The following is a 23,786-nucleotide window of genomic DNA, read 5'->3' on the forward strand; positions in this document are numbered from 1 at the left end:
CTGGGTCACTGTCCGTGTGGAGTTTGCACCTTCTCCCCGTGTCTGCGTGGGTTTCGCCCCCACAACCCAAAGATGTGCAGGGTAGGTGGGTTGGCCACGCTAAATTGCCCCTTAATTGGAAAAAATTAACTGGGTACTCTAAATTTATATTTTTTTTAAATTATTCACGGTAAGAAAATTATATTAAACTAAATAAAGTTTTGTCTCACTGCCCCAAACAATGCTGGAGGTTTACACATCCTTTTCCAGTTTATTTCTTCTAAATATTTCATACACCACAACGTTCAGCACCATGACAGCTATTTCTACGTTAAATATGACATGGTTATACCCCAGAATCTAAACAGTAAATAAGTAGCAGAAACCTACCAGATATCTTTCAGAAGACACACTAACGAGGATGAGGTCGTCACCGACACGTACTTTCTCACCCTCCGACCTCTGTTTGGAGGCTGGATGAATGGTCCACCAGCAAGCTTCTCCTGCACACATCACATCAGTAACAAGCCTCAGGGTGGGAAACCTCTTGCATTTTTACAACTCAATTGAATGTTTCAAAAACATTTACAGATGAACAAGTTCAATTCCCACCGATTTCTTTTTTTTTTTAAAAGAAAAGGCTATGAAGAAAATCACACACCCACCATACGCATTTCAATTGTCTCCGAGAAATAGGCCGGAATTCTCCGGCTGTTCACTGGAATTCCGCCAGCAGCGCGCCCCCGTTCGCGGGTTTCCCGACGGCATTGGGGGGGGGGGCCTTCAACGGGAAATCCCATTGACAGCGGCGGGAGCAGAGAATGGCGTGACGCCGCCCGCTGCCAAGAACCACGCGGCTGGGAGGCCGGGGAATCCAGACCATTAAGATTGAAGTAACTTGATATTCACTTTATTCACGCCCTCTTTACATTGTGTAAACGTAAGTTGACATAATCACACACGTACACTGTGCAGCCACTGCCAAACCAAAAGTGCTTACCGTTTTCGCAATAAAAGATCTGCTGATTTCTAGCCATTTCCTGTGACAAAGACTGTAACTCAGCACAGTGGGCTAAACAGCTGGCTTGTAATGCAGAACAAGGCCAACAGCGCGGGTTCTATTCCCGTACCAGCCTCCCCGAACGGGCGCCGGAATGTGACGACTAGGGGCTTTTCACAGTACCTTCACTGAAGCCTACTTTGTGACAATAAGCGATTATTACTAACTCTCGACATGTAATTAATAGTATTCATAGAATCATAGAATTTACAGTGCAGTAGGAGGCCATTCGGCCCTTCGAGTCTGCACCGGCCCTTAAAAGAGCACCCTACCCAAGCCCACACCTCCACCCTATCCTCGTAACCCAGTGAACCCAGCTAACCTTTTTGGACACTAAGGGCAATTTAGTATGGCCAATCCACCTAACCTGCACATTTTTGGACTATGGGAGGAAACCGGAGCACCCGAAGGAAACCCACGCAGACACGGGGAGAACGTGCAGACTCCGCACAGTGACCCAAGCCGGAATCGAACCTGGGACCTGGAGCTGTGACGCAACTGTGCTAACCACTTTGCTACCGTGCTGCCCATACTGGGATCATGCTGTACAAGTAGCCAACCATATTAAAGAATTCTCAGACATCCAGTCAGAAAATTAAAAGCATTAATAATTAAATCACTTAAAAAATAATTCAGAGAGCAAAACCAAGATTGGGATTTTTTTTTTTAATTAATTTACGGGATGTGGGCACCACTGGTTAGGCTAGCATTTATTGTCCATCCCTAGTTGTCCTTCAGAAGGTGGGGTGATCTGCCTTCATGAACTGCGGCAGTGCCTCAGGTGTAGGCCCATCCGCAGTGCACGTGGAGTTAAGGTTATCATGAACAAACTTTAAGGCAGTGGACAATGAAACTGAATGTAGACAATGCAGTTCAAAGCTTTTAGGCTTCTAAGCATGCACAGAGGCTTGTGTCATGTGAGAGTCCCTTTAAGAAAAGTGTGTTTTATCAAATGGCTGCAGTGATGTCATTGTGTGGGTGAAGCTGGAATGTGATTCTGCTTTTTACTTTCGTTTTGAGCTGGAAGCTCTTTTTGCCTCTGTGTTTTAATTGCGCTTTCAATTGGAGAGCTGCATTTAAACCAAGCAGCTGTATACTGGTCTCTCTTTCTGTATGTTAAACGAGGTGTTTAGATCACTTAATAATTTAAAAGTGATAACGGTTCTCTGTAGAGAATTCAAACCTACCGTTTTTGTTAGAAAGTGTTTTGGCTTATGGACGTTGTTCGGAAAGTTACTAAGGGTTACCAATCGAGTAATACTTCTTTTTTTGGGGGGGGGGGGGGGTTATCAGTGTTGGCAATTGGTAAGATGTTTACTGTGGGTTTATTACATGTTACCGGGACTCATAGAATAAACATTGTTTTGCTTTAAAAATACTTTAGATCACACCTGTAATGTGGCCCTTGTGCTTCCCATAATCAAAATCTATTAAGGGTTGTGGGTCAGGTGAACTCCATGATACACTTTGGGGTTCTCTAAACCCTGGCCCATGACATCTGAAAAAGGTATTCCACACAAGGGCATGCAGCCGTCGCTACAAATCGACTACATGCTTGTTAGGTGTCAAACTGTCACAAATAATCTGTAAATTGTGTTCTTTAGTGAGTTGCTTAATAAGTCACATTACCAGAATTGCTCTTTGAAACAAAAAAACAAATTGCCCTTTCGCAATAAAGTAATGGGCCTGATTCCGACTTTTATCCTTTTCCCCTCATCTTTTTGTAAATAAATACCTCTGACAGTAATAATTTTTGTCACCGTACCGTCAGTTTAAAAAAACTACAGGATTCCTGAAAACAGAATGTAAACAGCTGTTTACGGCATCTCTCAGTGTTTCCATGATCTGCTGCCAAAGTTACGATGGAAGTCATGAACCAGCCTTCCCACGGAAATTCTGCCCCTTAGTACATAAAACAGACGTAGCCAAGCAATTAAAACATTCAGGCAAACCTGAAGCATCTTCTTGAAGCCCAACATCAAAGGATAATTTGTCTGTCAAAGACCTCGAGGTGGTCAAGCAACATAAATACTGGAAACAAAATGAAGAGAAGGATTATGGCCCAATCGTCGTGGAAATACTGAACATTCGAGTCTGGAACTACATCCACTCTTAGCATCAGATTTATAATTATAACCCGATTAACAGAACTTTAGCTATACAAGAATGATGAAACATTTTAAAAGCTACATTGACAGAGGCAAGGTAAGAGGTGGAATTTTACAGCACTTTGTGGCTAGCCGCTCAAATGTCCATTGACTTTGGCTCACAGGAGGGGCTATAATATTCCACTTAAGGTGCAGGACAATTGGTGAATGGGGAACTGGATTGCATGCTCCAGTTTGGAGCAAACAAAAGCATCTGGAGCAAGCCAAGGGTTATCCTTTGTGGCTTGTGACTCACAATGTGCAGACCACACACGCATTGGCAGCATGCGTATAATGAATGCTATGTCACCATTTTTTAAAAAATGTGATTGAGCAGTCCAATGGGTCTTCTGCTGCCTGGCTGCTCCAAAGTATTCTGAGGAGCACCTAAAATGGGAGAGAGGGAAGGACGGAAGGATGCAACCAGCACATCCCATTTCTGGTCAGGTTTTCTACAATCAACTTCTTTTTTGGTTAGTCGATGTGGCTCAAATGCAGCCAAGGACTGCAGACTGCCGCAGACAAAACCATTGTGACTACGGCCAGGACATGGGGCATTAACAGAGTTGGCATGTAGTGCCAGCAAGTAATATTCATGTATCCAATGGTACCCGCGCCATGGGAAAAGCAACAATACTTCACTAAACTACAAGCTTGCTCTATCACCTGGCTTCAGTGGCAGCTCCCGATGTAACCATGGATGGCAAACTTGGAGATGTTGCAAATAACCCCTGCTTGAGCCTAGAATGAGTCAGATGCACACAGGTTCATAGCTAGTTACCTTCAGGACACGGGCAATGCTGTCCTGCCCTGTTCGGAGACGGAGAAAAATATTTGCAAGGATCTTCTTAGTGAAAGAGAGACATCTGACCTATTATTCCTCACTGAGGTGGGAGAATTGCTAGCTGAGTAACTATTGCCTTTCCGGAGGGCCCTTCTCGCTCTCGAAATTTTGTCCTTGTGCCACCTGTGTTCATTCTCCCTGGCATGCTGCATTCCAAGGGGGATGCAAACTGCTACACCCATATTGGGGAGTGGTTTCTGCAGAATCCTTGAAGTCAAGAACTTCTCGAACACATGCCATACTCCCTGCAAACTCCAGCCACTCTAAACTCCTCTAGAAACCATGAAACATGTCTACAAACGCAGCCAGAGCCAACAGAAATCCAACAACAATTAACCTGAAAGTGGCCACTGATTTCTTTAAATAAAACTGGTGGGGGCCCTCGCTATTGCTGAATGTATTCCAGGTGTTTGTATTTAAAAGATAGCCTTAACTGAAGCGTTGAGCTCCAATAATGGGAGTACTGGCATCAATCAGGATTGTATCTGATTGACCTCACATTCTGCCTTCTGCCAGCAGACATACCCTTCACATGAACCACTTTGGTGGCAAAATAAAACCCATAGCTGGAATTTTGCTGGCAGCGTGTCATTCCCAACATTTTAACTGGAACGGAGCACCACTTCCATTTTCTCTCTTGCCTTTTCCCACACAATTAGAATTAAAATTCAAAATGCCCACAGCATGCAATGCACAAGCAATTTAGCAATGGAGAAGGCTTTCGTTGCTGAAACACACCATCGGCTGACAATGCGGATGACCTATTAAAGAATCTTCAGGGAGGCTGTGCAGCCAGGACTCCCCACTGTTCGAGTCTACCAAACGTTTTGGTGAGATGTTTGACTGCCGAAGCAGATCAGGCCCACAGTTCAGTGATGCCTCCCTGCATGTTCTCCTCCAGCGAAAGGCAGGAAGGGCTCTTTCCTGAAGACGGCAAAAGGCGACCCTCTCACCAGACCAACGCAGCCTGGACAGAGGTGGCGAGCAACAAGAGATCACCTGGCGAACCTAGGTCCAGTGCAGGAAACGGGCCAGTGACCTGTTCAGGTTCCTCAAGGGTACATGCCAGTGCCATATCCTCAACAGGAGTCTCTCATGTAATCGTCAATAATGTAGGTCTGTGAGAGGCCAGCTATGTGAGAAGAGTGAATGAGAGATCAGCCTTAGTGTCATATGGCAATTTTGGCCAAAGCTTCTGGAATTCTGCACACAAAAGGCATGTGAATGACTGGCCAGTATGTGCGATGGGGATACATGCTCCTGTGACCCAACCTGACTTTCCAACACTGGACTGGACCTGTCCCTGTATGGAGTACAACTTCTCTTTCCGACTGTCCCCTCCGCCAAGCAGCATAGTCAATATGATCTTCAGGACCCCACCATCAACAGTTCTGACCCCCCCCACCCTTTAGGTCCTTCATCCATCTTGCAATTCCTGCTTGAACTGTGCCCATCCACCTTACAGGACTTTACCGAAAAAGGTTCCAGGTTAGTTAGTATTCATGGCATGAAAACGTATTCCAAATACAAATCCACCACAAGCTGGCGTAATTTTCGACGTGCCGCAAAAATGTTGCTGTGGGGAAAACTGAAATTTTGCACCACACCCAATTAAGTAACCACATTTCCCACTCAATTGGCTCCATAACTTTCCCTCCCATGGTACTGAAAAACCAGTCGCGAGAGTTGCAGCTTAGGTGTTTGTCGCTGTGAAGCGAAACTGGGGTGGCAACAGAAATGGCGATGTGATCACATCGTGGAAAGTTTATTTAGACAGTTCCATTATCAATGTTGGCAAACAGTCTCTAAACAAATGGCCTCCTCACCTTTAGGGGAGAATGTACCTTTCAAATCTCTATCCCACAAACCACAATAAAAATATAGCCTCATGAAATTTCATATCGGTGTTATCTTTTTTTACCTGAAAGTATATTAGGATACTCAGTCGGTTGACCCTGTAATGGAACTGTGGTTGAGATGTTCGATTCTTTCTTCATTTTTCAGATTGGGAAGCCACTTTCAGGCACTGTGCCTTATTGACAACATTCACGGGGAAGTTCTCAATGAATTAGCAGACAACAGGGAGGTGTGCAGGTTGGCATCAACACCAGAGACCAAAAGCAATACCACCTGCTATACAAATGGAAGATGAAGGATGTCCCGAAGTGTAATTATGCCCATACACCTCAGGGTATGAAACATGTCCCATCAACCTGCCCACAAGATCCGTCACGAGAAATACCTGGTGTCCACTTGACAAAGGGGTTGGTTTAGCACAGTGGGCTAAACAGCTGGCTTGCAATGCAGAACAATGCCAGCAGCACGGGTTCAATTCCCAGCCTGGCCTCCCCGAACAGGCGCCGGAATGTGGCGACAAGGGGCTTTTCACAGTAACTTCTTTGAAGCCTACTTGTGACAATAAGTGATTATTATTACTATCTCAGGGAATCATCAAATGGCTTGCCAAACTAGACATCCCGTTATAAGCTTTTCCTAACAATGAAAATAGTCTTGCAGCTCTCTAGTAATTCACTGAGTGATGCCCTTAATTCTATCAGGAAAGGTTCTCCAGATGAAATAGCATCCCTAGGATGTTGCGGTTATCCCTCAGTATCCCTACAATGGGCGAGCTAAATGGCAGGTCTAAACAGTAAACATGCAGCAATCAGAAACCGATTGCTTCATGATATTCTGAAAGGCAAAATGTATAGGTTTTCTGAGAAATGACACTGCGGGGCAGCAGGGTAGCAGGGGGCAGCAGGGTAGCATGGTGGTTAGCATAAATGCTTCACAGCTCCAGGGTCCCAGGTTCGATTCCCGGCTGGGTCACTGTCTGTGTGGAGTCTGCACGTCCTCCCCCTGTGTGCGTGGGTTTCCTCCGGGTGCTCCGGTTTCCTCCCACAGTCCAAAGATGTGCGGGTTAGGTGGATTGGCCATGCTAAATTGCCCGTAGTGTCCTAATAAAAGTAAGGTTAAGGGGGGGTTGTTGGGTTACGGGTATAGGGTGGATACGTGGGTTTGAGTAGGGTGATCATGGCTCGGCACAACATTGAGGGCCGAAGGGCCTGTTCTGTGCTGTACTGTTCTATTCTATTGGCAGCCACTGCGTCTGATTTTCTTCCTGCCAATTAATGGCAATGCATTTCACCAAGTTTGTTGCGAGCTTTCTTTTAGAGAAAGGCAAAACCTTCTGAGGATCATTTTAAACAAAAGGACAAAATGCAACCTTAAAAAAAGAATTATTGTCTCAATGCTCGTGACTTACCATGCCACTGTGGGAATGTCGGAGTAGAATAGCATGACCATACAAAAGGGTTCTGTGGCCTCCTCCCTGGGACGACTGCATACAAAAAGGGTAGACATTATGAGTTTCACAAATCAATGCTTGACATACCTGACAAAGATACCAGTGAAAGGAATTAAACCCAATATGTACTCTGTAACAAAACAGATTTTTATTTGTTAATGCGACGGCAGATAAAAGCGCCTGTAAGGTGATTTGACCCAAGTAACTGCATTTTTAAAAAAATCTCACTGACCTGACGGCTGGGATGAAGAATATTCTGAGCTGCCCGGAGAAATCTGCATCTACAGATTGGGCTAAAGGCAGGTGGAAATATACGATCCTTCTAGCTAGCTGACTTATCATAAAATTTACAGTGCAGAAGGAGGCCATTCGGCCCGTTGAGTCTGCACCGGCTCTTGGAAAGAGCACCCGGCTTCAGCCCAGGCCTCCACCCCATCCCCGTAACCCAGTAACCCCGCCTAACCTTTTTTGGACACTGAGGGCAATTTAGCATGGCCAATCCACCCAACCTGCACATCTTTGGATTTCTCTCAGTGTTATTGTTGTCCACATACATAAAGCTACCCTCTGGGCAGCACGGTAGCATGGTGGTTAGCATAAATGCTTCACAGCTCCAGGGTCCCAGGTTCGGTTCCCGGCTGGGTCACTGTCTGTGCGGAGTCTGCACGTCCTCCCCGTGTGTGCGTGGGTTTCCTCCGGGTGCTCCGGTTTCCTCCCACAGTCCAAAGATGTGCGGGTTAGGTGGATTGGCCATGCTAAATTGCCCGTAGTGTCCTTAAAAAAAAGTAAGGTTAAGGGGGGGGGTTGTTGGGTTACGGGTATAGGGTGGATACGTGGGTTTGAGTAGGGTGATCATTGCTCGGCACAACATCGAGGGCCGAAGGGCCTGTTCTGTGCTGTACTGTTCTATTCTAAATGCTAACGTATACAAAGCTGCCAACTGGAGAGAGGACAATAAGTCTCATATTGTTAAACCAAAGAAATCTATCACCAATCCAAATTCCAATATAAATAAACTGGGATTTTGCACGCGGTGGGTTTTCCAGCAGCGGAGCTGACCCGCCAATGGGTGGCAGGTTCCCTGGCAGCCTGTAGGCCGTGGAAAATGACATCGTCTTCGGCGGGACGTGAAAATCCCGCCGCTGGCAAATGACAAGCCGCCTTCACCGCCAGAAAATCCTGGTCATAGGTTTTATGAAGGGGACTAAAAAAAAAATACTCATCGACTCTTAGTCATGGTCTTCAGTTTTTACATAGAACATACAGTGCAGAAGGAGGCCATTCGGCCCATCGAGTCTGCACCGACCCATTTAAGCCCTCACTTCCACCCTATCCCCGTAACCCCTCCTATCATTTTTGGTCACTAAGGGCAATTTATCATGGCCAATCCACCTAGCCTGCACGTCTTTGGACTTGGAAATTCTCTGGAACCTGAGGGAAGTGCCCATTGACGGTCACTCGGTATTACAATCAGGCGAAATAAGCGGCGAGAGCCCATTAGAAACTGGAGATGGCTGTGGACTGTTTCCAAGACTCTAATCCTGGGAATGTGCTGTAATGTACATGTATACAGCGTAGAGCTATCGGTTGCATTAAAGCATTGCTAAGAGTAGTTCAGAGCAGCAGTTGCTTACTTGGTATGTTTTGTCAATGTTGCTCTTAAAAAGTTTGTTACAGTAAGAGTCTTAAAACTTGAAATCTTGTCACGCAAATGCTTTAAATTGGCCACTGGGAATTCAAATATCTTGTTTAAAGTGATTGATTGATCTCTCCGGAGATCACAGCAGCCTAAACGCAACTTCTATCTAAAAGTGGACCAAGACTACTTGTTGTACAGTAATTGTTAGCCCGTGGCATACTATTCTATTTGTACCACGCATAATAATACAAAACTCTGTTCCTGGGAGATGCACGTCCATTTCTGGACACAATCTGCACTGTATACTGTAAAGACTGTATGGAGAAAGCTTGCGTTTTACTTACAGCGATCATAATTTCATTTGACTTGATTCTGTTTACCTGTCAACATGTTTCATACTCCTAATGTACTGAAATAAACATGCTTCCAGCTCACATACTACAAAATGGACATAGCCGGAGGACATATTGGGTTCATCCTAGCATCGATGCAAAACTAATTATCCTGCCCCAATTTACAAACCATAATTTATAACATCACTCGGGTTGGAGGAATAAGAGGTTTAAAAACACGGAAAAGGATTAAACTAAACAAAAATGAATTAAATCCAAAAGAACGCAAAGAGTAGCAGACAAAAGTAAAATGAAGAAGCAAAATGATCAATTGTTTTTCAGTAATTAAAGGTCAGTAAGACAACCTGAATCTATTAAAAATGTGCCTTCAACTCAATAAATGGGTCAATCTATGCCTTTCTAATCAATCATCCTGTAAACCTGTGCAGAGAGAAATGGGAGGATTGAGGTGTGGTAAGTCGTAGCCAGAGTCATACGGTACAGAAGAGGCCCATCAGCCGGTCGAGTCTACACAAATTCCACTTTGCAGCACTTGGCCCATCGCCTTGAATGTTACGGCATTGCTCATCCACGCACTTTTTAAAGGTGTGAGCTTTCCCGTCTCTACTACCTTCCCAAGGAGTGCATTCCAGATTCCCACCACCCTCTGGTGAAACATGTCCTCAAACCCCCTCTAAACCTCCTGCCCCCACGCTTTTAAATTATGCCCCCTCCCTTGTGACCCTTCAACTAAGCGAATCAGCTGCTTCCTATCCACCCTGTCCATACTCCTTAATATTATATTGTCATGTGAGAGTACCTTTAACAAATGGGTGTTTAAAAATGGGTGTGTGTATAAGGATCTGTAGTGAGAGTATCTTTAACAAATGGGTGTTTATAAATGGGTGTGTGTATAAGGATCTGTAGTGAGCGTACCTTTAACAAATGGGTGTGTATATAAGTATCTGTCGTGAGAGTACCTTTAACAAATGGGTGTTTATTACTGCAATGATGTCAGAGAGTGGATGGAGCTGGACTGTCCATGAGCTTTTTACTTTTGTTTTAGGCTATTTGCTGCAGGGTCTGTTTTAGTTACGTTTTCAGACCTGGTGATTTAAAACTAATAACAGTAATGACTTTAACCTGATGTGCTTCTGGTAAAAGATCTTTTAAGTTGTATGGATTTTAAAAGGAAAGCTTAAAGGTTTACTTTGTGTTGTATTCGTTGGGGGTTATATTTGAATTAATGGTTGCTAAGATGATCACTATATGTTTTAAAAAGGTTAACTTGAGTTCATAGAATAAACATTTTTTCGCTTTAAAAAATACTTTTCCATTTCTGCTGTGGCACCCCTGTAGAGTGGGCCGTGTGCTCCCCATACCACAATCTATTAAACGTTGTGAGTCAGGTGACCTCCATGATACACTTTGGGGTTCTCTAAACCCTGGCCCATAACAAATCACCTATTTAGATCCCCCCTCAGCTGAAGGCCAAATCTGTTGGGAAAATGATTCCTCCATTTCAAAAATGTTACTTTCCCTCATGTATTTACAGTTCAGAACACAGCACATCGATAAGAAAGGCAGCAGTGAGGATAAATATTCCCATTTTGGAGATCCTGTGCTGAGATTCACTAATACGAGTGTGACACATCTGCTGAACGTGACATTTTAGTTTTTTTACAGCACCTAGATTTTGACACGGATGCACCATAAACAGGAGGCATTATTCAATGGGGGGGAAGAGAAATTATAAATTACCTACCTTTGACGTTGTCTTTCTCATTCTTCAGTTAATGTTCAAGCTCAATGACATTAAGATGTTACCTGCAACCCACCATGACAAATAACCCAGGGACTCCCCCTTTCAAGAAACTCCCTTCATAAATCAGTGAGTGAAAATGAATATCCTACCATAGATGGAGATTGAACACTGGAAGAATGGAAGATTAGAATATACAAACATATTCAGACTGTTTCTACAGTCGTGCAGAAAACAAGTCACATAGGCAAGAGGAATGAAGTGGTTTGGCTGTATTTTCATGTGAAATTATTTAACATTAACAGTAGTACAATAGTTAGTTTCCCAACAATCTGCCAAGTGGACATGAATTTTACTGGTGTTCATAGCCTTTCTGATTCTTATCTGTAGAGAAACAAGCAGAGAGAGCTTAAAAGATGATCTCATAGCCAATCTATAGTTGCTCTTGGATGTAACTATGCTAAAATAGGGCCCATATACAGAAAACAAATAGGGGATTGTCAGGGTTATAGAGAGTGGGAAATCACTGGAATTAGAACGGCATAGTTTATTGCCTTCGATTGACCATCACTGGGACTAGTGTCCTGGTGAATCGTATAACTAAGGCTGTCGAGAGGGCATTAAAGTTGGGTGGGCTGGGGGAAGTTTTAGGTCAGGAAAGGACAAGCGGATAGCCCAGGGCAGCAATAGGGGTGATCAAAGCCAGAGTGTACCAATAAATAAGGTCAGAGTAGGGAAAATGGCTAAAACAAAAAGGAAGAATTTAACATGATAGATGAATTGATAACACAAATAGAAATAAGAAATGAAATGAAATGAAAATCGCTTATCATCACAAGTAGGCTTCAAATGAAGTAACTGTGAAAAGCCCCTGGTCGCCACATTCCGGCACCTGTTGGGGAGGCTGGTACGGGAATTGAACCTGCGCTGCCTTGGTCTGCTTTAAATGCCAGCTATTTAGCCCTGCGCCAATCCAGCCCCTGTTACATGTTGAATATGTTTATAATATGCCCCTAAATATGTTATGATGACCATTGTAGAGACAGAGGGTTGGATTTTAAGTTCCTCAACTGTTTTCGGCTGGAGGCAGGGGATACATCAAATGGGTTGGGTGGCCAGCTCACCACCTTCCTGCCCATCCCCAAGCTGTTGCCTGTAATACACTAAGTGGGTGGGAGCTGGAAATTGGCAGCCCACCCTCCATATGTCATAAAATAAAGGTCAATTAGGCTGGTTGGCAAGCCTATTGACCTGAATAATACACTGCCTGTGCCATAATATGACTGACACAGGCAGTCGGAGGAGTTGGCAGGCAGAGTTTTATGATATACAAGAACAAAGGCAGGAAAGGAAGGGGGCACCACCCTCAAGATGCCATACCCCTCCTTCAGCAGCTCCTGCCCAACGGAAGTTGGTTCCCCACACCCCTCTTCCTAGGATGTAGGATCCTTCCCCATATCTAAAATCCCAGAACGTAGCTTTGTCCTCTTTGGACTTCTTCCTGCACCGCCCACTATTGAGCTGCGCAGCTGGCAAGATTGGCCAGCCAATCAGATTGGCCGCCACCTCCTGAGGATGAGACAGTCTCCTGAGTGAAGGGCAGACGTTCCACTGTTAGCCAATTTAATCCGCCTGCAGCATGTTATAGCCGCAAAATGGGCTTGCAAGGAGCAAGTCGGCTTCTGGCCAACTTTCCTGAAGAGGCCAGCAGTCTCTGCTCATGGTTGCAGTGACGAAGACAGTGTCCTGAATATTCAGGGATATCAGGGTAGCTCTGTTGATAAAGAATGAGCAATGATCTTGGTTCAGAAGATTAAACTGTAGAATAATTTCGGAGGTAATAAATAGCAAAGGAAAAAGTCATGATGGAAGTAATTTATTAGCTCCCTTAAATAGATAGCTGCGTTGTAGACAGAGAATAAATTATAAAATTAGACTTAGACTTAGAACAGTACAGCACAGAACAGGCCCTTCGGCCCTCGATGTTGTGCCGAGCAATGATCACCCTACTTAAACCCACGTAACCCGTAACCCAACAATCCCCCCATTAACCTTACACTACGGGAAATTTAGCATGGCCAATCCACCTAACCCGCACATCTTTGGACTGTGGGAGGAAACCGGAGCACCCGGAGGAAACCCACGCACACACAGGGAGGACGTGCAGACTCCACACAGACAGTGACCCAGCCGGGAATCGAACCTGGGACCCTGGAGCTGTGAAGCATTGATGCTAACCACCATGCTACCGTGAGGCCCTAAATAACGGAGACATTTTGGAAAGGAACTGCAATAATCGTGGGAGATTTTAATCTTCATATAGTTTGGACAAATCAAATTGGCAAAGGCAGCCCGGAGGTTGAATTCATAGGCCGGGTATCTCTGGTCCATCTGCAACGGGACCCATCGCCGGCTGGACGGAAAATCTGGGACAGCAAGTGGGCAGGAATCTGTGGTCCTGCCTAAACCATTGCGTATATTCGATGTAGTTTCTTACTTTATATTTTCCTACCTATCCTGGTTCTGGAAGTTGTCAAGAGGAGGTAATGAGTCGACAAAGGGATAGAGATAGGTTAAATGAGTGGGCAAAAAATTGGCAGATAGGGTATAACGTGGGAAAATGTGAACTTGTGCACCTTTGCAGGACAAGTAGAAAAATAGTTTACTGTTTAAATGGAGATAGACTACGGAATGTTACAGTACAGAGGGGCCTGGGTGTCCTTGTACATGAATCACAAAAGAATAGTATGCAAGCGATTAAGGCGGCAATTGGAATGTTGGCATCTCTTGCCAGGAAAATGGAATATGAAAATCGAGGTTTTACTGCGGCTGTACGGGGCCTTTGTGAGACCACATCTCAGGTACAGTTTTGGTTTCCTTATTTGAAAAAGGATATAAATGCATTTGAAGAAGCAGTTCTGATAACCTTCACTCGACATATTCTGGGATGAAGGGTTTATCTTATGAAGTAAGGTTGGGCAGATAGCCATTGAAATTTGAAATCGGCAGGTGATCTTATTGAAACATGAAAGATCCTGAAGAGACGTTATCTGATGGATTCCACGTGTTTCTTCTCATAGGGAGACCAGAACTAGGGGTCAAAGTTTAAGAAATAAATTTTCAGAGATGAGGGGGTTTTTTTTCTCAGAAGGTGGAAAGTCTACGGCATTTGCTTTCCTCAGAAAGGTGGGCAGGCTGGGTCATTGAATTTATTCAATTACTAGCCTCATGGTAAAGAATCCTCTCAGTAAGAGTAATCATAACATGATAAAATTTCACATTTAGTTTGAGGACAGGAAACGAGAGACGGAAGCTAGTGCCTTAAACTTAAATAAAGGCAATTACAATGGTATCAGGATAGTGTTGGCTAAACCAATCAAATATTTTATATCGGTCTTCACAGTAGAAGACACAAAAGCATCCCAAGAATAGTAGAAATTGGAAACCTCATGCCAGTTAGTCTAACATCTGGGTGTCCTTTTATATGAATCACCAAAAGTTAGTGTGCATGTGTTGCAGGTGATTAAGGCAAATTAAAATGTTGAAGTTTATCGTAAGGGAAGACAGGAAGGCAGTGGGGCCCGCACTTCCCACCTGATTAAATACTCATCCGCCACCAAATTTACCACATCGGGGTTCAAACTTGAGTTTAGCGGTGTTGCAAAGCAGACAACAGTTTTAAACATCGACCAATAGTTACTAGAAAACAATTTGCAATGGGTTGTATGAGTGTCAGGAAATAGAGGTAGTTTTAAATAGTCTATATTTGTATTTTGCAGGTATTAGAAGTAACGCATAGCTTTAAGTAAGTTGAATTTTTGTGGTCCTGCATTTGAAAGGTTAAAGACTTCAGTTTAGTTTAGATGCAGTTGGGACAAAAAGTATGTTTCAGGAAGATAATTAAGTTAAAGGAATACACAACAAGAAGTTGAACAAGAAGATCCTTTTGGGCGAAGTTCATGCAAAAAGCAGAGAAGGAGCTCGGAGTTAAAGAGGCAGCTGAAGTACTAGATTTAAAGTGATAAACCAAACATCGGAGGTAAATCAAAGGTTCGGTGACATCTTAGCACAGCCTGTGAGCAGTAATGTTCTGTTGGCATTGCTGAGTATCTGTCAGCCAATGTGGAAGCTTGAATGAATGTAGCAATTCAATTCAGAGGGATACTGAAAAAAAGAGACTGAAATCTTGGAAGAGGATACTTGGTGAAGGTATCCGGGAGAAAACATTGTGTGGGGGACGTTTCGGTGGCGTATTTTTGAGAGTGGAGTTCAGAAACACTCGAGGGGAAGTCAGATTTCAGCAAGTCCAGTGGGCTCGCAATGTGCTGAGCATCTGGCTGGACTTGATGAGAAATCCACAGAAGTTGTATTGGGTGGAATCTGTCACTTGCTTTTAGAGTTTAGTATGTCTGACTAGACAGTCTGTTGGTTTACATGGACTACGTGCTTAGCAAGGACATTATAGTCCGAGATATATTTTATAGCTTGGGTTACCCTTTAAAAATCTGTGTACCTCTGAAGCTATAGGTGGGATGAAGGAGCATTTTATTATACTTGTCATGTGAGAGTACCTTTAAGAAATGGAGCAGCTCATATTACTGAAGTGATGTCAGAGTGTGGGTGGAGCTGGGTTTTTAGCTCAGCCATTTTGCTGTTTTTTTGGTTTCAGTTTTGAGAGAGCAGCTGAAAAGTGCCTGGCTGGTTTGCTGTGAGCTGTTTTGAAAGGAGAAAACCAGTTTTGAGAAAAGAGCTTGGGTGTGTCTGTGTTTGGCAGGGAGCTGGATTTGCTGTGATCTCTGTCATGAAAGACTATCTCTGAATCATTTGGGGGACTTAAACTCATAATAGTAATGTCTTTAACCTGATGTGTTTCTGTTTAAAGGTGTTAAGTCTTTTGGAAGTTTGGAGGAACATTTTGAGGGATTATTTAGTGTTGTATTATTTTCGGGGTTATCTTTGAAGTAAGGGGTGTTAAGGGATCCAACGTTTATTTAAAAAGTTTAAGTTGAATTCATGGAATAACCATTGTTTTGTGTTTAAAAACCCACGTGTCCATAATTGTAATACCACACCTGGGGAACAAGCCGTGTGCTTCAAAAGCAACAATACATTAAAGGGAGAGGTTGGTTGAACTCCATGGTACATTTTGGGGTTCTGAAAACGCCTCTTCCAAAACATACTCCATCTTTCCATGCTCAATTAATGTTTGATTCTTTTGTTACAAAGTTCATTGGCAGCCCTGTGACCCTGGTCATCCAAGTTTCCAAACAAAAAATTTTAAATGTTATGATCTAGTGAGCCAGGGTTCAATTCTGGGATCCAACTGTCCAGCAGTACCAGCCGGGATCATAAGAGGGACGCCAATTAGTTATCAGCTACTTATGCTACTACTAAAACTGAACTTCATTACCCGAAACTGCTAACTTTGTTGCGAATGAAGCTACAAATTTTATTCAAATGTTGATGCCAATAGTAATTCCTTGCTTCTCTGATTAGATTTCATCCCCAATGTCACTGATATTGAAACATTGACCCTGTTCCTCTCCTCACAATGCTGCCTGCCCTGCTAAGTATTTCCAGCACGCCCTGTTTTATTTCAGATTTCCCCAACATCTGGAGTGTTTTGCTCTGATCCTATTAACATTTATTTCTTTCTACCATTCAGTAACGCGGGTTCACTTGTTACGGCCTTAGGCTGCTGTGGGACGTATGATTAAAAAGCTATGCAACAATAAAAAGTCCTTAAAAGGGAGATTAATAACTTAGCGCATAAATCAACCTAAGTGCTGTATCGGCACTAAATGTAATTGCTCACCAACATTTATGCCCTTCAAAATATTCTTTTTTTTTGGTAAATTTCCTAATTAGATTTGCAAGAACCGAATTACTAACTGCTCAAGAGTAATCAACAGTGAATTTGAACGGCTGTAAAACGGTTTCAAAATCAAGAGAGTTTTAATTCCGGATTTCCGTTACTAAAGTATGAAAAAACAATAATTACAAATTACTTACCTGATATAACAATGCGCACACCTTCATTCTACAAATAATGGTGTTATCAGGTTATAATAACAACCATTTTACATTTAACTAATGTTATTTTAACTTTAGTAATCTCTATTAGCTAAATAACCCTTTAACTACCAGGTTATAAAATCACCACAACACAATAAACAGAAATACAGTACACACCAGATAAAACCAGACAGTTTACTCATATCGTCTACTGGCTAGCTTACCTATATCTGTGTTGACATTGCTATATTTCTCCTGTAAAACACAATTTCTATCTTCGATAGGGAGAGCAGCCATTAAAAGGCCTTGCATTGGTCTTTAGATATGGTGTTTGCCTTTTAAGTGTAACAACATGCAGTCATCAATGCACTTAAAGTTGGCTTCCACCACCAGCTGCTTTTATGTGGCGTGTACTGTATTTGGCTTGCTAAAGGGTTGTAACACTGGGAGGAAAAGTGGCCCTGTTCAGCCAAATGGAGGGTTGCCTTCACTGTGGCAATCTTTCTAACATGTTCGAACAGCAAGGAAATGGTGTAAAAAAAAGTTACAGCAATTCATTGGAAAAAGGTGTGTTCAATATATAGTGTGAATGTGCTTTTTGCTTCCATAAGTCAAGTCATTTTTTTTTAAAGTAGGAGTTCAGTAACAAACTTGTGCAGTGTCAAAACGTCACAGTTATTCAGGGCATAAATTTAGCAAAGGAGGGAATTCATTATTCTCCTTTCCAAATTTGGAGACTTCAAGCTTCTGATTAGCATGGTCTCTTTCTTCCTTGATCAGGGAGCTGTGGTGTTAAAGAGGAACATCATTATTTGTGGGGAATAGAAGTATTTTCAATGTACAATTGCAACAATGGAGAAACCCGCTTTGAAGGGTGGACAAACATAATTGTGAATACCTGTATCTTGGGACCAGACAACATGAAAAAGATAGCTATTAATTACAATTGCCGAAATTCTCCCACCTCACACCGCCGGTAACAGAGTTCCAGTGAGGCAGAGAATTCAGCGGCGGTGAAGAAAACGGGATTGGCTCCAGGCACTGATTTGTTTCTGATGCTGGCGTTGGGATCAAGGTTCACACCCCGTGCTAGCAGAGGCATACAAATGGGTCATTAAAACCCATTTACATCAACTTAGCGGGCCGGGGACCATATTCTCCGGGCCTGCGTGAAATCCGGTCCTCTGGACCGAAATCACATGGAAGAGAATTGCTACTGCTCTTGACAAGCATGGTCCTAACGCAGTGGACCTCGTGGTGGGTCAAGGAGGTAACTCTTTAAGGGAGTTGCCCCCAAATTCCATCAGAGGCCCACCCTCCCACCACTTCAAACAGAGTTAAGTGCTGTCAATTTCCAGCTGACGACTTCAGAATCACTCAGGCATGAAGGGAAGTGACTGGAAATCACTTAATTCAGTTTGAAGTGGTCCAGGACTTATCAATCAAAGCTTGATATTTATAAACATTAAGGTTGGAGCACTTTAGAGTTACTCAAGCATGAAGGGAAATGAATAGAGCAATGCTTACAGCTGTGTGTGGGGAAACTGTCAAAAACAGCCAGTAAAATCAAAATGAAAGAGAAACGAATGTTTGCCTTGCAGCTCAAAAGATCTGATGGGGTTTTAAACACAGCTGACTGGTTTTCTTTCCAGGAATTGACACCTAGTGCTTCGTGTCTTTGAGCCAGCAGACATTTTGCCCAGATGAGTGTTCAAGCAGTAACATTTTTCACCGCCTCTGTCTGGACTGCTCAATGGTTTCCAGGTAGGGCTGTGACTCTTGGGGAAGCTTCCAGACAGGGGTCTCTCTTCAGGATCGTCATGCGGGTGGAACGGGTGATGGCTAACCGCGGGATCTCGCAATTGGGCCGGCTCTAAATGGCAGCCCAATAGCAGGATTCTCTTGGGAAATCTCGCAATTCTCACCATGCATAAATTTGCATGGCTAAGGATTGGGAATCGCTTCCTGAGTGCGCAAATCAGGTGCAAATGTGACCCGACAGGACAACATAGTCCTTCGCCTAATATTCTAGCTCAGTGTTCTTCAAACTTTTTTTCCGGGGACCCACTTTACCAACCGGCTGACCTTTGGGACCCAACCCGGTCGACCTTCGCGACCCACCATTTTCTCTTATCTTGTTTGCTGCTGACAAAAATGGAGCAAATGGGTTTGGGTCCCTCTGGCCCTCATACACACTCCTCCAATAGAACCTGTTGGATGAAGGTGAAGCCTTCTGGTGTCGAAAAGTATGGAGTACCCATCTGTCCAAAGTTCTGAATTGTTTTCCTGTAAATTTTAACAAATAAACCCCGCCCCCCCCAAACTTATTAAAAAAATAAAAAAATAAAATGAATAAAATAAATTAAAAAAAAAAGAAAATTTAATGAATAAAATAAATTAATAAATGAATAAAAACCACTACAGAACTTGTAAAACAAAAAGCTGCAACCATTTTTAAAAATTGCGTCTGCACTGCATGCGTGCCCGATTATCGGTGCACATGCACAATGTGGTCGATTTTTTTTCTTTTAAAGATGTTCCTGGCCGCTTGCAGCCGGCACTGTGAAAAGCCGGCTGCTGCGCGGGGATTTGCGCACTCAGGGGTACCGCGGACAACGGCTCCGCGACCCTCCCAACACCCGCCCGCGACCCACCCGCGGGACGCGCCCATGACTTTGAAGAACACTGTTCTGGCTAATGGCCAATATTTCTACAGAATAGATAAGTGGGAAATTTATGATCAATTATTTGTAATGCCTTTTTGGTCAAATGTGATAGATCTGACTGCTTTATTCCTGGGTGCCATCGTGAAGGAACAGGCGAAGAATCAGCACACTGGTCACAAAGGTAAAAGATGCATGAGTAAGAACAATAGGTGTAGAGTCTTCCAGCTGGAGGCAGCCTTCAATGTAATTATGCAGTATTTTGGTGGACGAGAACGGAAAGTGCTGTTCGGTTATGTCTCCTTATCCAATAAAGAATATGTTCATCTTAGAGGGGGTGTGCAACAAAGATCTACTCAGTTGAATCCTGGGATTAAAGGGGTGTCCAATGAGGAGATATAGGGTGGGATTCTCCGGCCTCCCAGCCACATGTTTCCCGGTGACGGGAGGCGGTGTGCCGTTTGCTGGCGGCTGGGTTATCTGCTCCCGCTGCTGTCAGCGGAATTTCCCACTGAAGCCACATCAGAGAATCCCGCTGTCAGCAAACAGAATTTCGACCACAGAGTAGAGCGCACCTCAAATGGACTAGAGTAGAATGGAATGAAATGTAACCTCATCGGAACACGTAAAAATCTTAGAGGACTCTGGATAGGGTAGATGCCGAAAGGACGTTTTTCCTGGCTGGAATGTCTAGAATTGGGTTCATAGCCTCAGGTAAGGGGTCAGCCATTTAGTACTGAGATGGGCACATTTCTTCGGAGGGTTAGGAATCGTTTGATTTCTCTACCTCAGGGAATCATGAATTTTCAATTGTAGATTCTATTCAAGACAGAGATCATTAGAATTCGGGGACTAAGAATCAAGATATATGGGGATAGGGTGGAGCGGAGGTAGATCACCCATGACCTTACTGATGGTGGAGCAGGTTCAAGGAGCTCCTGTTTATTATGCAATGTCACATTGAAAATCTATGTTTAGAAGAGAAGACCCACTCAACCTCAAGAGGCTCATTTGCAACAATTGTTTCAGTGCAGTTCAATGATAAAGGTGCAATCAGATTTGGTAGCAGCCATATTTGAACAGATCATTGCCTCATAGTAAAGTGCCAGAGGGCCAGTGATGTCGACAATGAGGTTCATCTTCAGGAAAGAAGAGATATTAGAGAAGAAAATGCGACATCGAAATTTAGGAGGAGAAATTAATAAAAACATTTCATCCTTGGAAGGGGAATTCATGGCTGTTTCAAATCAAAAAGATCCCCAGAGCCGTGGTTCACTGTTCAAATATAGTATGGCTTCATAGCATACATAGGTAGGATAACATGGAAACCAAAACTGAACCAGTGACATGTGTCTCAACACAGAGAGCAGGATTCAGGAGTCCAATCCAAGTGTTGAACAGGTGTAAATGTCCATTGAGCTCTGCAGCAGCTAAATGAACAGCAAATATTGGTGTGATCATGTAAATATCTCCTTACAGGCAGATGTAGCAAAATGTGTGTCTGTATAGAACTGTACACTGAAGTTACTTTCCCCATAGAGTGATATTCCTCTTTAATAGCTTTCATCTTTCCTCTTTAATACCTTGTGAAAGTATCAAGAAATTTATTGGGTCATATGATATTTGTGCAATCGCAGATAATTTCACCTTCATTCCCAACCTCACTAAATCAGAGTTTGCTTTTCCAAGCGGTATTTTTGTTCCGGTTAGGAAAGATAAAAATGAAGCAAAATGAACAGAAAGCGCAGAGAAAATCAGAGGCAAAATCTGAATGTAAAGAAGAGTCAAGATTTTGATAATTAAAAAAACAAACACGTTGAGAAATTGTTCTTTATACCTCTTGAGCAGAACCACAAAAAATAGTTTAAAATAAGTCAGTTTTCCTGTGAAATACCATGTGCTTATTTAACACAGACACCATTTTACACCAGAACTTCAGAGGTCAAGTAAAGATCTAGCACATTGTGGTAAAAATGAATGCAATGAAATGAGATCTTTATGTCAGGTATGAACAGGGCCTTTATGAGTGAAGTGAAATGTGTTAGAGCTCATGCACTGACTTGTAATCACCTACAACAAGGGATTTCAAATGTTTTATAAGGTACACAGCAACAAAACCACAGAGCAGTACAGACACACAAACATACCCATTTGTCCAGATCAAGAGGCTTGCATAGTGGATAAAAATGAAAAGCAGAAAAAGTATATTATTTTCTATTTGCTCCACTTTCTAGACCGTCACCCCCACCCACTATTCCGGTGGCCAACAGTAACGTGGTTGGCACAGTGTTTTAAAACAAAGCAGATATTACAATAGGTCAAATTAACATAAAGCACATGAGTAGAATATCTGACAGCCAGAAATAGTGGTTATCGTGATGCAATGACAATGGTCATAGGATTACATAGAATGTTGGACCGTTAATCACTGGAAACTAGAGCAACTTAATCCCTGCTTACTGCTACAAATGGGGAAGCCACAGTATTGGTGTAAAATAAATCTTGATCGAACCACTTCCAGGAATATTTTATTAAATAGTTTCCTGTGAAGGATAAAAAGATAGCATGTACTGCAGTTATCAAACACACATTTTTATTGGGACTTCTCGAATCAGAACTTGAGGAGCAGAAAAGCTGTGGTTTCAGATAAAGCCAACATGTCATTAAACATCAGTCATAACGTAACCCTGCTCGTGTGATATACAGTCACTTGGCAGATATCCAAATATATAACATCAGTGTTTTGGTGCAAAATAAAATATACCACTTGTGCTTACATCTAGGTTACTTGTATATGGATCTAGGTCACTTTTGTGTGACCTGAACCTTTCAAGCAGCTTTGTACATATTCTTTGGCTATGTGTATGCCAAAATTCAAAAATGTACCCTACAAATAGCAGCTAACATCAGACACTTTGGTACACATCGTATAATGTCCATGAGATCTATCCCTATGCTAAATGTTAACACTGATGGGGAATCGTAACAGAGCAGTAATGTTACCGCACTACTCCAGAGGCCTGGATTAATGAGTTCAAATCCCACAATGGCAGCTGAAGGAATTTAAATGCAATTAATTAGTAAATCTGGAATAGAATGCTAGTCTCATTAATAACGATCATGAAACTACCAGGTTGTTGTAAAAGTTCATCTGGTTCCCCTTCAAGGGAGGAAATTTGCCATCCTTACCTGGTCTGGTCTCCATGTGACTCCAGACTCAGATAATATGTTTGACTCTTAGTGCCCTCTGAGTTGTAGAAAGCTCACCAACACCGCTCAAGGACAATATATGCTAGCCTTGCCAGTTACACTCTCGACCCGAGTGTGAATTAAACAAAATCTATCTGGATCACAGTCGAGTTCTGATTTGCTGATGGAAGAGTACGACATTCGCCGAAAGCCACAACTGAAATGGATCCAATATAATAAAAGCAAAATGGATCCAGTTTTGATTTTAGGCTCGGAAAAGTAGCACAGCTGGTGTTACTACTGGCCAAGTCAGATCCTGGGGTGGAGGTAGGCCTGATTGGTCCCAACTTTTATTTATTTTAGAAGCACAAAGAGCGACTACTGAACAGAGTCAGAGTCTGAACTTTTAACAACAGAATAAAAAAATTAAAGAAAGGATGAACGATATTACACTACCGCTTCACAACTATACCCACCGCTTCACAACTTATACCCACCGCTTCACAACTATACCCACCGCTTCACAACTATACCCACCGCTTCACAACTATACCCACCGCTTCACAACTTATACCCACCGCTTCACAACTTATACCCACCGCTTCACAACTTATACCCACCGCTTCTCAACTATACCCACCGCTTCACAACTTATACCCACCGCTTCACAACTATACCCACCGCTTCACAACCTATACCCACCGCTTCACAACTATACCCACCGCTTCACAACTTATACCCACCGCTTCACAACTTATACCCACCGCTTCACAACTTATACCCACCGCTTCACAACTATACCCACCGCTTCACAACTTATACCCACCGCTTCACAACTTATACCCACCG

General features: G+C 43.0%; 1 protein-coding gene across 1 annotated transcript in view; it reads right to left on the reverse strand.

Annotated features, from left to right (window-relative positions):
• The window catches only part of LOC119957898 (ryanodine receptor 1-like), a 463,450-nt gene that overhangs the window by 379,651 nt on the left and 60,013 nt on the right, over positions 1–23,786 (reverse strand). The window contains exons 4-7 of the mRNA XM_038786087.1: positions 21,896–21,916; positions 7,296–7,370; positions 2,992–3,070; positions 370–482 (exon numbers count right to left, since the gene is read on the reverse strand). Of these exons, the coding sequence (XP_038642015.1) occupies positions 370–482; positions 2,992–3,070; positions 7,296–7,370; positions 21,896–21,916 (288 nt within the window). The remainder of the gene's footprint in view (positions 1–369; positions 483–2,991; positions 3,071–7,295; positions 7,371–21,895; positions 21,917–23,786) is intronic.

The sequence above is a fragment of the Scyliorhinus canicula genome, chromosome 27, assembly GCF_902713615.1.
Source record: "Scyliorhinus canicula chromosome 27, sScyCan1.1, whole genome shotgun sequence".
NCBI lineage: Eukaryota > Metazoa > Chordata > Chondrichthyes > Carcharhiniformes > Scyliorhinidae > Scyliorhinus > Scyliorhinus canicula.